General features: G+C 49.4%; 1 protein-coding gene across 1 annotated transcript; it reads right to left on the bottom strand.

The window, feature by feature from the left end:
• Positions 1 to 622: 622 nt before the first annotated feature.
• Positions 623 to 14,615, bottom strand: IL17D (interleukin 17D). Its single transcript, XM_049778323.1, has 3 exons — positions 14,601 to 14,615; positions 13,977 to 14,269; positions 623 to 1,036 (listed from the first exon to the last, which is right to left on the bottom strand). The coding sequence occupies exons 1-3, from the start codon at positions 14,613 to 14,615 to the stop codon at positions 724 to 726; spliced, it is 621 nt and encodes a 206-aa protein (XP_049634280.1). The 3' UTR covers positions 623 to 723.
• Between the last annotated feature and the right edge of the window lie 309 nt (positions 14,616 to 14,924).

The following is a 14,924-nucleotide window of genomic DNA, read 5'->3' as shown; positions in this document are numbered from 1 at the left end:
CCCTTAACACTCATCCAGTACTTGGCATCTTCTTGAGACGTGGCAAAGATGTTCATTCCTGCTCTTGCCTGGTTTTATCACATCACCACATATCCACAAATGGGAACTCTTAAAATTCAACAGCAAAAACCATGTTTAATTGTGTCATTCTTATAAATGAAACCAAGTCTGAGTCTCCAGGAGCCCTGAACTCTTGCCATGAAGCATGCAGGAGGGCCATTGTGCTCAGACCACACTGCTCAGCCAGGGCCTCAAGCAGGAACCAGACCCAGCTCCCAGTAAAGAGTTTAAGAGACAGGGAGAGACAGCAGCACCCAAAGCAAGAGCACTCATGATTTACCCTGAGTTGGGCGCAGATCACAAACAAGTTTATCAGACTTCTGACCAGAAGTTTATCAGATAGGCTGACAGTCTTGAGAGCTGCTGCCACTGAGGGGAATAACAAAAATGCAGGTGTAAAAGGTGCTGTTTGGAAGAAAGATCTGCTGAAACCTCCATCACGTGAAGCTCTCCTGGACTCTCTTATAGCTCTGGCTCTTCCTCGTCTTCTTTGTCCTTAGAGGAGCCTGGAGAGGGGGAAAGAGGAGGAGATGGGGAGAAGCTGGTAGGCTGGAAGGGTAGGGATAGGGAAGGGACCCAGAAGCGGTGGGCTTGGCCTTGAGGGAATCCAGGAGCAGAAGCAGGGTGGTGGTGCAGAGGGCACCAGGGAATGAGGATCACTCACTACCCGGCTGGCTTGTCACTAGGCTGTAGAGGTGGCCTGGCTCCTGGCTTGTCGATGCTGGCATTGGGGCTGGTGGTGACCTCAGGCTCAGGGACACAGGTGCAGCCCACAGCTAGGGCAACGTAGTCCTCCCGGTAAACAGCACGACCCCCAGCACAGGCTGGTGTGCGGCGCAACACCACAGCGGGTGCATAGACTGGGGTGCTGCGGAAACGAGTATCCTCAGCTCCCGCTGGTCCTGTTAGGCAGCCCAGGCACAGGCAGTAGGCCTCTGGCAGGAGCCGGGGGAAGCGTGCTGCATCATATGACACCCTGCAGGAAAAGGGAGCCAGGTGGCACAATACATCTGGAGAAGGGGTTCTTGGGGAAAGGGAGCATGTGGTAGGGCACCCTCTGGGGAGGATACTGGGACATGAATGGCAGGAACAAGGAATGCTCATGCCATACTTCGTGTTATTCTAGCTCCCAATTTGATGCTCACAAGCCACATCCCTACCCACATTCTGTCCAACAGCCAGGACATTTCCAGCTCCCCCTGCTAACCTGAGGGGCACAGGAAAAGACAGTGCACACTTCCCACACACTTGGCAGGGACCACACAAACAGCCAGCACAAAAAGACAAATGTCCAGGGGGCCTCTCCAGATTTTGCAGTCCTGGCAGTATCCACCTCCAAGAGGTGACACAGAATTCAGATGTGCTTCCACATTGGTCTCCAGGGTATGCCACCATCATGGAGGAAAGGCCAGTTGTCCCAGTGCCACAGTAGTGCTACTAGCCACAGAGAGCTATGGTTCTACCTGACCCACAGTGCAAGTCCTAACAGGTCTGCACAATGTAGGTGTAGGTCCCTGCAGATACAGGTCCCTGGCCAATTCTGGAAGCTCAGGTGAGAGACTGTTCTCCCTCAGTCCCCAGGAGGGCAGGAGCAGCCAGGCATGGTCATTTAAGAAGCAGAAAATGGGAAAACGCTCCAGACTTGACCATCTTTCCACCTCCAAGTCTCTGGGTTTTGGTTCAACACCCAGAACTGAGAGTTGCCATTTGCAAAGCAGCGAGCTAGGGTGGGGAGTGGCAATTTGCATGCCAGCAGGGCCAGGTGACCTGGAGGGAGAAACCGCCAGGGAATATGCCCTACAAAATGCACCTAAAACATGCCTGGAGGTCACTTAGGTCTCACTCATAGAGACCCAGGACCCCAGTTCTGACTTTTGATAGGCCGTCTGAGCAGTGTATAGTCCTCAAGAATGTCCCTCTTCTGCACTGAGTCCTAATTCTGAGACTCAGCCCTGACCGCACTGACTCTCCAGCAGAAGTAGTCAGGAAGGCCCCAATGTGCTGCCCATATCTAGTCCCAGGAACTCCAGCTTCAGTCCTGCTTCTTCATCCAGAATAGACTTTCCCCAACCTCCAAGCCACACCTGCCTAGCTTCAGGAGCCTATCCATCCTGGAGGTGCATCCAGAACTAATTGTGTCACTATAAGGGACTGAAATTCAGCAGCAGGATTAGCGTGTTTAGGCTGGGTAAGGAAGGGCAACAATGGGAGGAAGGTGGGCAGATGATGCGGCAGTTAGTAGGCACCTGTGCAAAAGATGGATGCAGGTGTGGCAGGGTACAGGCTTGGCAAGGCAGGGGTACAGGCAAACTCGGTCTGGCATGCAGGACTAGGTGGCCTGGATTTCCAGCTGTTGAACGACAGAGAAAGCATGTGCTTAGGTTAGAGTTCAGTGACACTCCACTCGGGTGGACAAGTGCTCCAGCCTGTAGGGACCCCAGAAACGCCTCATCCCCTAGCAAATTCAGTAGACTGAAGTGGACTGGAATGAGAAAAATCAAAATAAAGCATCTTTGCCCACTCTAAATTATCCAGTGCAGTTGATTCTGCTTATATGGGGCCAGGAGAGAGGTTTATGCACCTCCAGGCTACAGGTGGGCTCTTAATGGCGCTGCTAAGCATGATGGGAAGAAAGCAGGTGGTGCAAGAGCCAAGGGGTCTCAGCTGAGGTGCACTATGGGGACTCTGGAGCTAAGATCAGGGGAAAAGACTGCAAATTCCAAACCTGAAGGGTGGCACCAGGGGCAAGGCAGTACAGAAACAGGTGACCCTGAACACAGAGGCAGTGGGACAGCCTGCAGCCTAAAGCACAATGCCAAGCGCTTGGGGAGGGGAGAGGATTCTGGGAGGGGACACAGATCTGCCAGCACTTTCATCAGCCTGACAGTCCTTTTGCTGACTCACAATGTGGGGGAACAGCTGTAGGGGAATTTCTGTTCATTTCACTGCTTTATTGTACAACAGTGGGGCAAGAATTTTTTTAAAGGTTTGTGAGAAAATCAGGAGACTCTGACCCTGACTGAGCATTTGAAGCTATGATGATGAATTAAACTCTTGGTGGTTGAGAGCATATGGTTCTGTTGAACAGTGACCAACCAAGTATGTGTAGGAAGTACAGGGAAGTCACCACCTGTTTTTTTGAATATCTCAGGAAGTGGGTTAAAGTGATCATTAATTCAGAGCTTTGAACATCCTGAGGAGTCTAAGACAGGGATGAATCAGTGTGGGGATTAGGGAAGCTCATGAGGACCTGGGGTCAGGACCTTTTTCTGGGCCAAGAGAGAGGACAGTGGTTAGAGCTTACACCTGACAAGCAAGCATCTGACCTGGCTTCTATCTGAGAACATGGTCCCTGAGGACACTACATCCTCAGACCATTAAGGACCTCAGAAAAGATGCTCCCAATTCACAACTGGGATTTTCTTTCTTGACGCACAGAGTCAGAGGCAAGTGCAGTGCCAGGATGACCTGCTCACTGGCAGACAGAGTTGAGAGCCTTGGAGCTGCTTTCAGAAGCCACTGGGAATGGTCTCATGTGTTTTCTTTGACACTGTTCAACAGAACCACACATTCTTCACCAACTAAATCCTTACTTAAACCTCAGTAACTGTCACTGTCACAATGAATGACACTGCAGTGGGAGAAGGCACTGCCAATCCTTGCCTCTGCCATGTACACAGACATAATCCTCTTCAGTGTGTATTTAGGCCCAAGAGATTACACCTAACATAACAATGTACTATGAGAAGAGCAGGCCCACACTTGCCACCCTTGACACCAGATCTGGGTAGGGAGGATTGCAGACATCATAAAAATCACAGGGATAGTTCTAGATATCACTGAGATGGGATTGGTTACAACAGTCTGGAAGACTCAGGTGATAGGGAACACATACAACATGGATCCTTCTGCCCTTCCAACCTCCTGTACAAGATTCTGGGACTGTGATTATCAACTGGGAGTGCTACTGGCTCAGAGACAAAAAACCACTAATGTTGGCAGGGTTCTGCCAAGAACCATTGATGGGAATGTCATCTAGGTTTAACCCTCTAGAAACAAGTATGGAGATTTCTCAAAAAAAAAAAATAAGAATAGGATTCTCATATAACCTAGAGATTCTGCTATTTTGTATCTACCTACCAAACACAAAAATATTCATTCAAAGGATATATGCATGCCTATGTTCACTGCAGTCCTTAGATATGGAGATAACTCAAATATCCCAGCCATAGATAATGGATGATGATGGCATCAATATAAAACAATACTGTGCAGCTGTAAGAAAAGATGAAAGACTACAATTTGGGGTTGGGGGAAAAGAAGACTATAATTTAGCACTAAGTGGAAGTATCTGGAGAGTATAAAGTTGAGTGAAGTCAGTCAGAAGGAGAGGGACAGATAATATCTCTCCCAGGTTAAAGACACACAGCAGGGAACAACAAATGGCCAAAGGCAACAAACTAGACAGTTGTTTAATAGAACTGATTAACAGGGGGCAAGGGGTATTGGGAGACAGGGCTAGATGGGAAGATCTTTGAGATACCCATGAAGGGAAGAGCGGACACTGGTGGCAGGTCTGGGACTAGAACAATGTATGCATGAAACTACTGTTAACAGTACTGTAAATTATGGCAGCTCAATAAAGATGGGGAAAATAAATTTAAAAGATGATAATTACAAGAGAGCAAAAAAGCAAGCCACTATATTGAAACCTCAAATGAAGATTATCCTCTCAGAGGGAAGAGGGAGTGAGAATTATTAGCCTGCGCAATTCTCTGCTGAATACACTTCAGACACACTGACACAAATCACACTTTCCAAAGGAGCCCAGCCAAGTCTCTGTGCCCACATGTGCAGCCTGACCTGGGTAAAGATAGTTGGTCCAGCTGATCCCAGGGTCTACTCTAGATGATATGCAGTGATGGAAACTGAGCTCAGGGAGGAATGCAAGTGACAGCAAGTGAGAGGAGCCCTGCTCCAGACCCCAAACTTGGTAGGAAACAATTTCATGTTCTGGTGGAACAATAGAGAGAGCCCTGCTGCTGGCATGTACAGATGTGTGTGTATGTGTGCACATGTGTGCAATTGCAGGAAAGACATACAGGAATGTGGCCTGCCCAGGACTTTAACTCCATTTTGGTAGCAGCGCCACAGAGATCATTTCCTTTTCTAACAAAGGATATGATAGGCCACTCAGGAAGGTGTCACTGGAACCAGTGCCAGTGAGCCTAGAACTTTAAGATGTCATCAGTTTTGTGTGTGTGTGTGTGTTTGTGTTTTATTGGGTCACACCTGGCAGTGCTCAGGGGTTACTCCTAGCTCTACGTTCAGAAATCACTCCTGGCAGGCTCGGGGACCATATGGGATGCGGAGATTCGAACCACCATCCTTCTGCATGCAAGGCAAATGCCCTACCTCCATGCTATCTCTCCAGCCCCTTAAGATGTCATCTGACTGCCAATGATACTAGTCAAATCATGAGCCTTCCAAGGTGTATTTGACAGCCAGATTATGTACTCCTGTGAGGACAAGGCTGAGGACATGTTCTGCATCAATATCTTCTGCTTATATGAGAGCTAACAGCTCTCTGGCACTGCTATATTGTTAAATCCTCAAATCAACTTCACTGTAGGTCCAAGCCACATCCCAGACAGATTTCTCTCCTGCCTCAGCAGGCCTGCCTGTTTCTGAGAGAGGGCTCTATGGTAAGTGTTCTAGCCTCCAAATGTTACTTCTATCAGTTCTCAGTTATTCAGGGAGTGGCTCAGAGCTCAGCCTGGGATGTGGTGCTGCTCAGGCCTTGTAGTATAGGGCTGTACCCAGTGCTCAGGAAGTTGAGTGTTACCAGAGATCAAATCTAGGCCCTCAAACTGATCTTAATCTGCAAAACCAAGACGAGTCTGGACAATTTTAAAGAGTAAGGTAGGAACTCACTCAAGCAGAAGTCATGCCTGTGGAGAGCTCTGGCAACAAGGAGACACATGCAGTCCCCTAGAAAGCTGTGGGCAACCAGTCTCCTTTCTCAAGAGCTGAGATTTCTCTAAAAACAAAATATATATATGTCTGTGTGTGTGTGTGTGTATGTGTGTGTGTGCGCGCGCTTGGGTATGTGGGCGAACACTAAAAAGACAAGATCTCTAAACTGGGGCATTTCCAAGCACCTGTTCAGAACTGTGGTGATGGTGGTGGGGGAGTTTCTTTACAGATAAAGACTCACTCCCCACTTGGTCTAATGGCCACGCATTGTCCCCTCATGAACCGAGGAAGAGATGGCCCTTGAAGACCATGGTCTTGGGAAGCAGTGATCAGGAGATCACTGAAGACATGGTAATGCTCCGGCCTTTAGTAATATGGTAATATTCTATATTCATTAAGGCCCAAGAAAGCCAAAGAGCTTGCCAAGAAACCTGAAAACATATCTAGCTGAAATAAAAAATAAAATTTAACTAAAAAAAAAAAGCTGCTTCTTTGAAGGAGTGTTTCCAGTCCTACAGTTCTCATGGTCAGCTTTCCTCCTACTGGATTTGTCCTGGAACCCCAGGAGCTAGAGCCTCTTGTTTTCCCCTCATGTTATCTTTTCTCTGCTATAAGGGAATCACTATGATTCTGTGCAGAACAGAGTAGCGGCTGTGGGAAGAGTAGCTTAGGAAGGTAGACTTGGTTCATTTCTAAGTAGTCAGTAACTCGGAGACTGAAGCAGTAACCAAGGAAGTGTGAGCTTTCTGAGAAACACCGTGGAAAGTAAAAATCCCCATATTGCAGAAATCACACCTTCTGAAACTCCCTACAGAAGCCAAGTGTGGAGGCAAGGGAAGCTGCCCCTCCATAGTCACAATCCATGTGATGTTTGTCTAAGATACCCCAGCCTCAGGCGCTGCCACATAGCACTGAGGACATTCATGTTCTTGGTGTTGTCAAATGTGTGAAGGTGGCGAGAGTGAGCATGTGTGAGTCTGTGTTTATGCTGTAATGGAGTCACCCAAACATTACTGTCCTAATTTCCTAATGAAAGTTATATTCCTTTTATATTAATCATAATAAAATAGGGGGAGTGATAATGCAGAGGGTAGGGTCCTTGCCTTGCATACAACCAACCCTGCTTCTATCCAGGTACCCCATATATTCCCCTGAGCCCTACCAGGAGTGATCCTTGAGCACAGAGCTGGGAATAAGTCTGAGTTCCACTGGTTGTGTCCCCAAAATAAAAACAAAATTCAAAATAGAACAGAACCCCTCCAACAGAAAGATGCTGCAGACACCTGTGACCTAGCCGAAAAAAAGAGTGTATGTCCACAAGAGGTGTCTGGTGAAGGGTGAGGCTCTTCCCAAATAGACCCAAAGGGTATCTGTGACAGCCACATGAGGATGACTGGGGTGAAGCAAATACTTCTTTTTTTTTTTTTTTTTTTTTTTTTTTTTGGTTTTTGGGCCACACCCAGCGGTGCTCAGGGGTTACTCCTGGCTGTCTGCTCAGAAATAGCTCCTGGCAGGCACGGGGGACCATATGGGACACCGGGATTCGAACCAACCACCTTTGGTCCTGGATCGGCTGCTTGCAAGGCAAACGCCGCTGTGCTATCTCTCCGGGCCCGCAAATACTTCTTATTCCAACCTTCAGAACAAACCCTGTGTGAGACCCAGCCTTGCTGAATTTCCACCATGAAAAGTATCCCCCAAATGGGCTGTACTGGACTCCCCCCAGTCCCTCGAACACTACTGTACCTCCTCCCCACAGCACTGTCCAGTCCTTTCAGAATAGTGCCAGCTGGGCACCCATAGAAAAACACCAGTATCAAGGAACCTTCAGGCCACCCCACATCCCATTGCTTAGGGAATGTGACCCAGTTGTAGATCAACCCTGTTCTTCTCTAGCACCTGGGGTCTGCTCCCCCTTTAGGCCTTGACCCTGTGTCCATCCTCTCCCACATATTTTCTTTCCCTGATTCCCTCCTTGAAATTTGCATCTCTGAAGTTGTTTACTGCAAAACCCACTTAGGCGTCAGTCGTCTTTGCCATGGTCTGGAGGGCGTGTTGGTTAAGTAACAGAACCTAAAAACAAGTTAGTGTGCTGTTCACATTGAAGAGAAAGGTTCTCTTCAGACAACTCCCTCATGTGGGAAAATGTAAACAATTAAAAAGCTGAGTGCTGGCAGCTATTTCCAGACAAATGAGTCTCTGAAACCTTCATAAACTTAAATGCTCTCAATATATTTCTGAGTCTGTCATGTGGCTTAGAAAATCTTATTGGGCAATTACTTTGACTTTATTTTTGGCATTTTAGTTTTTAAAGTTGAAGAGAAGCAAATATGATGCCACAGAATAAATGAGAAAATATATTTTTATTCTGGAATTAGATGTGCTCTTCTTTTCTTTCTTTTTTATTTTATTTTATTTTTGTTTCTGGGTCACATCTGGTTATGCTCAGGGCTTATTCCAGGCTCTGTACTCAGGAATAACTCCTGGCAGAAGGTTAGGAGATCCTGGGGATCAAACCTGGGTCAATTGTGAGCAAGGCAAGTACCCTACCTGCTGTACTAATCTCTCTGGACCAGATATTGCTTTTTTTTTTTTTTTATCAGCACATCCTAGGTCAGGAACCTTCGGGGATACAGATGGCCTGGGACCAGGCCACTGCTTCCTGGTTTCAGATCCAGTTTCTTTATCTTTCAGGACAGGTACACTGGCTCAGATTGAGTGGGGTCACAGGGGCTATGTGAACTCTATCAGGCTGCAAGCAGAATCTCTTCTGGGCACCCCCAGGCCTCAGAAACAAGGTCCTTCCTACTGTCTTTCAGATAATTAAATGCCACCGATATTCTCTGAAACTATATTTCAGTATCTGCTTTCCCTCATGGCTAGTGAGTTTTTTTCTGTTTTCTAAAATTTTTAATTGAGGGATTTTTTTGGGGGGTGGGGGTTGGTTTTTGAGTCACACCTGGCGGCACTCAGGGGTTACTTCTGGCTCTGCACTCAGAAATCATCTCTGTCAGGCACAGGGGACCATGTGGGATGCTGGGATTTGAATCACCGTTTGTCATGAATCAGCTGTGTGCAAGGCAAACTCCCTACTGCTGTGTTATCTCTCTGGCCCTTAATTGAGATTTTTTGGAAATAAATTCTTGCACAATGCAAGTAGAAAATTAGAAGATATATGAAAGAGGGAAGAGCAAGACTCCTTCCTTCCTGTCTCCAGCCACATAGTCCCTTCTGGAGGCACCATGACTACCAGGTTCCAAAAATGACTCTAGCCTGCATACTACAGAGCACTTAAAATTGTCCCTCAACATGCAGTGTACCCAGCAGACACAAGTGTCTTGTACACATATTTGACTCTGGCTTTCTATTCCTCTTAAACTTTTGGCAAATCCAGAGTACTCCATCCTTTCTTATAGCTGTTTTGATAGCATTTTTGCTCAAACTTGCTTACTAGTGGCTGTTTTTCTGATTTCTAATACCTTACTATTACCCTCAGAGGGTACTCATTGTTTGACATGTGGACAAGAGTAGCTGAGAGAAAGACCAGTAACTGAGATTACTGTGGCAAAAAGTGTGTGAAATCAATACTCAGTTGCCCTCCGGTTTTGTTTTGTTTTTGGGTCACACCCGGCATTGCTCAGGGGCTGCTCCTGGCAGGCTCGGGGGACCATATGGAATGCCGGGATTTGAACTGACCTTCTGCATGAAAGGCTAACACCTTACCTCCATGCTATCTCTCCGGTCCCAGTCAGTTGCCCTCCGTAAACAATGCACATTCTTATCTCTGTGACTGAGAGGCATCTTTTCCAATTTTTATTTTATTTTATTTTATTTTATTTTTTAAGAGACAGGGTCTCTCTATATTGCCCAGGCTGGAATGTTGTGGCTATTCACAGGCGAGATCCCACTACTGATCCTTGACCTGCTCTGTTTCCGACCTGGGTAGGTTCGCCTCTCCTTAGGCAACCTGGTGGTCCCCTGCTCCCGATCGGCATAGCGCACTGCAGCCCAGAACTGGACTCAAGCAATCCTCTGGCCTCGGCTTCCTGACTACAGGAGCGCCCGGCTCCTTTTTCTAGCCACTTTTGCCCCAGCTTTTAAGCCAAGGGTGAAGCATTTCATGTGCCAAAGATCTGCAATCTTTCCTGGTCTTTTCCTTAGGTTACAGCTTTTTGTCTTCGGTTACTCTTTAAGAACTGAGTCCTTATGACATAGGTTTACCTTTGCTCTGCACCCAGGAATTACTTCTAGTGGTGCTCAGGGTACCAAATCCAAGTCGCCACATGCAAGTCAAGTGCCATATTTTTCCTTTTGTTTATTTTAGGGTCATACCTAACAGTGCTCAGGGCATATTCCTGGCTCTGCACTCAGGAATCATTCCTGGTAGACTTGGGGTGTTATATGGGATACTGGGGATTGAACAGCTGCGAGCAATTCAAAAGCCCTACACACTGTACAATAATCACTCTAGCCCCTGCTCTTTTATTTTTCTCACTTTATTTTGTCAGAAAAAAATAGAAATGTAATTTAATTTAGAGATCTCATCATTGATGATTCCATGGGAAGAGTGGTCAGTGAGCCACACTAAATGGGTTTCTCTTTAGTACAAGATAATATAATCAATATTTTTTTATTGTGATTGTTGTTGTGTTAGGAAGTTGGGAAACAACCTCTGAAGCTATTACTGGCTCTGTGATCAGAAGTGATGTTCAATAGAGTTCAGGGAGCACTATGTAGTGTTGGGTATTTGAACTGGGGTACAGGTTGAATGAAAGACCATCCTATCTCTCCAGTCCCAATTGTCTTAAAATGTATTATAGCTTTATTTTTATATGTAAGTCTCTAAATTCTTTGGAATTTATTTTCCTATGAGAATGAGTGCTAACTCAGCTATCTCAACACCATTTATTGAACAAACCATTTCTTTATTTTTTTTTTTGTTTGTTTGTTTAATTTTGGGTCATACCTAGCAGTGCTCAGGACTTACTCCTGGCAATTAAACCTGGATCAGCTGTGTATAAGGTAAGCACCCTACTTGGCATACTATTGCTCTGGACCTTGAATGAGCCACTTTTGTAAACTGAAACTCATCCACGTTTCTAGTTGAAAGCTTACCCTTTTATTGTGGGGGGCCACACCCAGAGGTGCTCAGGGGTTACTCCTAGCTCTGCCATCTGAAATTGCACTAGCAGGCTCGAGGACCATATGGGATGTCAGGGATCGAAACCAGATCTGTCCTGGGTCGGCCGCATACAAGGCAAAAGCCCTACTGCTGTGCTATCTCTCCGGCCCCTGAAAACTTAGTCATTTAAAGTAAATTTGGGTGGGGCCAGAGAGATAGCATGGAGATAGGGCATTTACCTTGCATGCAAAAGGACGGTGGTTCAAATCCCGGCATCCCATATGGTCCCCCAAGCCTGCCGGAGGGATTTCTGAGCATAGAGCTAGGGTAACCCCTGAGCGCTGCCAGGTGTGACCACAAAACAAAAACAAGGGGCTGGAGAGATAGCATGGAGGTAAAGCGTTTGCCTTTCATGCAAGAGGTCATCGGTTCGAATCCCAGCGTCCCATATGGTCCCCTGTGCCTGCCAGGAGCAATTTCTGAGCATGGAGCCAGGAGTAACCCCTGAGCACTGCCGGGTGTGACCCAAAAACCACAAAAAAAAAAAAAACAAAAAAAACAAAACAAAACAAAAAAAGTAAACTTTTTGAAACTTGCAAGCATGCTTCGCTTGCCATACAGCTTAAGAATCTTCTGTTTCAGGGCCAGGGCGATAGCACAATGATAGGGCATTTGCCTCGCACATGGCCAACCCTGGATGGACTCTGGTTCAATTCCTGGCATCCCATATGGTCCCCTGAATCTGCCAGGAGCAACTTCTGAGAGCAAAGCCAGGAATAAGTAACCCCTGAGTGCCACCAGTTGTGACCCAAAAACCAAAAAAAAAAAAAAAAAAAAAAGGAATCTTTTGCTTCAGCCTTAAAATAGCGCTTCTAAAACTATGTTTCCAGCCAGGGATACCTGTCCCTCCAACAGTGCTGTTTCCAGAGTCACCTGTGCTAACTTCTATTTAGTTTCTTGTGGTTCATGAAGAGAGGCCAGCAGTGCACAGAAGTGGTGTCCAGTAGAAAAGGGCAAGTTCTCACAGCCAGCAACCAGTATTTCAAGTCCCCCTCCTTATTAGACTATCCTGATTCACGCCTCACTGGAGAAACAATTCCCTTTGGGGTTCCACACTACAAACAGGAACAAGTCATCCGATGCCAGTTTTCTTCCTGCTCTGAGGCTATCAGGACACTCACTATGATGCTGGGCTCAGCCATTCCTTCTGCCTAGCTGTCTTCTTTCCTAGGGAGACTGACAATTCTCAGCAAGGGCAAAGCTACTGAATCTTTTGAGTAGGCAGAAGCATCAGATCAATAGTTTCCTGACAGTGCTTCAGTCACACTACCATGCCAGTCATTTCCAGGTTCAGAATATAAACTTCATCTGTCTGGTAATGGAGTTGCTACATTTAAAAAATAAGAAGAAAGGAAAAAAAAAGAAACAAGAAAGGGCAACAACTTAACTGCTCACTCTGCTATCCTATTTTGCTTCAATGTTACCCAAAAGAGGATTCGAAGGGGATCCAGAGGAACAGGTCCTGAAAGCCTATTACACGCGATTCCAGCACCTTGCAGTGCAAAAGAGTCTGGGAAGGCATCCACTACCTGAAGAGATGGAGTTCGTGAAAAATGCAGTTTGCAGAGCTCAGCTGCTGCCTTGAGAGATTCTAGAAGTTTCTTCCACATAAGTTAGCATGTCAACAGGATCATAGAAAGCTTAATAAGTACAGCATCATGCCCTTTCGTTTAGGGGCCTGGCATAGTAGAAGAAAAGCAAGAACAGGAAGCAGAAGTGGTTTGAGAGTTGAGTCCGAAGCACACCCACCAGAGGAGGGAAAGGAGCACCCACTTTCATCAGGACTATGTGGGTTTAGACTCAGGAAAACTTAGTCCTTTATACGCAGGAGGGAAGAGAGCCATTAGCTAACAGGGAAACCTTGAGTGACTTTAGCCAAAATTATTTGTCACACAAAATCACATGCAAGTAAGGACTAAAGCACAGACATCGTATGTCCCTCTTTTTGTCATTCCCATACAGAAATATCGCCTATTAAACCCTATATCATCTATTAAATTATTCTTTGCAGGGGCCGGAGAGATAGCATGGAGGTAAGGCGTTTGCCTCTCATGCAGAAGGTCATCGGTTCGAATCCCAGCGTCCCATATGGTCCCCCGTGCCTGCCAGGAGCAATTTCTGAGCACGGAGCCAGGAATAACCCCTGAGCACTGCCGGGTGTGACCCAAAAACCACAAAAAAAAAAAATAATTCTTTGCATAATTATCCGTCCAGCTGACATCATTCCACCTCTTCCACCACCATCCTCAAGTTTACTCCGTGTGTGCGGTTGAAAGTGTCTGTCCCGCATCTCCCCCCATCACCTCAGGACTACCTTCAAATAACTGATTTTTTTTTTTAATTTGTCCTTGTCCGTGCCCGACTCTGTACTGAGGGACTATTGCAGGTTCAGGGGACCTATAAGCAATACTGAGGATCTCTCTTCTCTCTCCCCTTACCCCCCCTCTCCTGGCCACACCCTTGTCCTACTTGTCCTATAGGTCCTAGTCCACCAAAAACTCTTCTCCTCCCTTGGAGCTGTGGAGGGCCCAGCCCAGGTGTCCAGGGAGTGGCAGACAGGGGGCCTCGCGCCCTGGACACAGGGCACAGGACACGAGCCGCCTTTCCCCTACGTGCCCGCGGAGGGGGTCTCCGCCAGCCGCCCTGAAACCCAAGCGCCCTTCAGGTGCCACCTCCCTCCTCCACGCCGTCTCGGGCGGCAGGCGCGAGTGCCGGGCGGCTCTGCCTGGGGCGCGGGGTCCCTTCGGGGGCGGCTCACCTGTAGGCCCAGGGGGACACGCTGCGCAGGTTGGTGGGCGGCCGGAAGCGGCGGTCGGCGGCGGGCCTGCCCCCTGCCGGGCAGCTCGCGTTGCGCGCCTGCTCGCGCGGGGCCAGCTGCAGCGTGTGCTGGAAGGCGCCCAGCACGCCCGCCGCCAGCCGCCCGTACAGCTGCTCCAGGAGCTCTTCGGGCCGGTCCGCGCAGCCCCGCGGGCGTGCCGGCCGCCGGCCCGGCCTCGGGGCGCCCGAGCGCGGCGGCAGCGCCAGCAGGACGCCGACCGCCAGCAGCCAGACCTGCGGGACAGGCCGCGCGCTGAGCGCCTGGCGCCGCCGGCCCCGGGGAGCCCGCGCGGGGCGCCCCGCACCCGCCCGCCGGCATGGGCGCCGACCAGACCAGCCCGCGCGCGCCCTCCCCGGCCTCCCGCCGCCCGCGGGGCCCCGGCGCCCCCGCCCCGCGCCGGCCCGCGCGCCCCCGGCCCCCGCCGCCGCCGCCGCCCCGGCCCGGGGGGCGCGCGGGGGGCGGCTGCGGGGTGCGCGTGTGCCTGTGCCTGCCCGGCTGCTGCGCGGCGGGCTGCGAGTGCCTCTGAGCCCGCTCGCCCGCTCGCCCGCCCGCCCGCTCGCTCACCCCCGCGCGCGCCATCCCGCGTCCCCCGCGGCGGCCTCTGCGCCCCGAGCCCCGCGCCCGCGCCCCAGGCCGCGCCCCCGCCCCCGCCGCCTCGTCACGGCGCCGCCCCCGGCCCGGCGCCGGGGGAGCGCGGGGCGCCCCGCCAAGTGTCTGCGCTCCGGGCGGGGACGGACGGTCCTGCAGCCCCCTCCCGGCGACGCCCTCCTCTGCGAGGTCCGAGGGGCCGAAGCTGGGCCCCGGGGCGGGCCGGCGAGTCCTCTCTCCAAACGCCGCTGACTCGGCCCTTCGACGCCCATCAGCCCGAAAGCCAGCGCCCGGGCGTTG

The sequence above is a fragment of the Suncus etruscus genome, chromosome 8 (genome assembly GCF_024139225.1).
Source record: "Suncus etruscus isolate mSunEtr1 chromosome 8, mSunEtr1.pri.cur, whole genome shotgun sequence".
Taxonomy (NCBI): domain Eukaryota; kingdom Metazoa; phylum Chordata; class Mammalia; order Eulipotyphla; family Soricidae; genus Suncus; species Suncus etruscus.
This window is presented reverse-complemented; position numbering and strand designations above follow the sequence as displayed.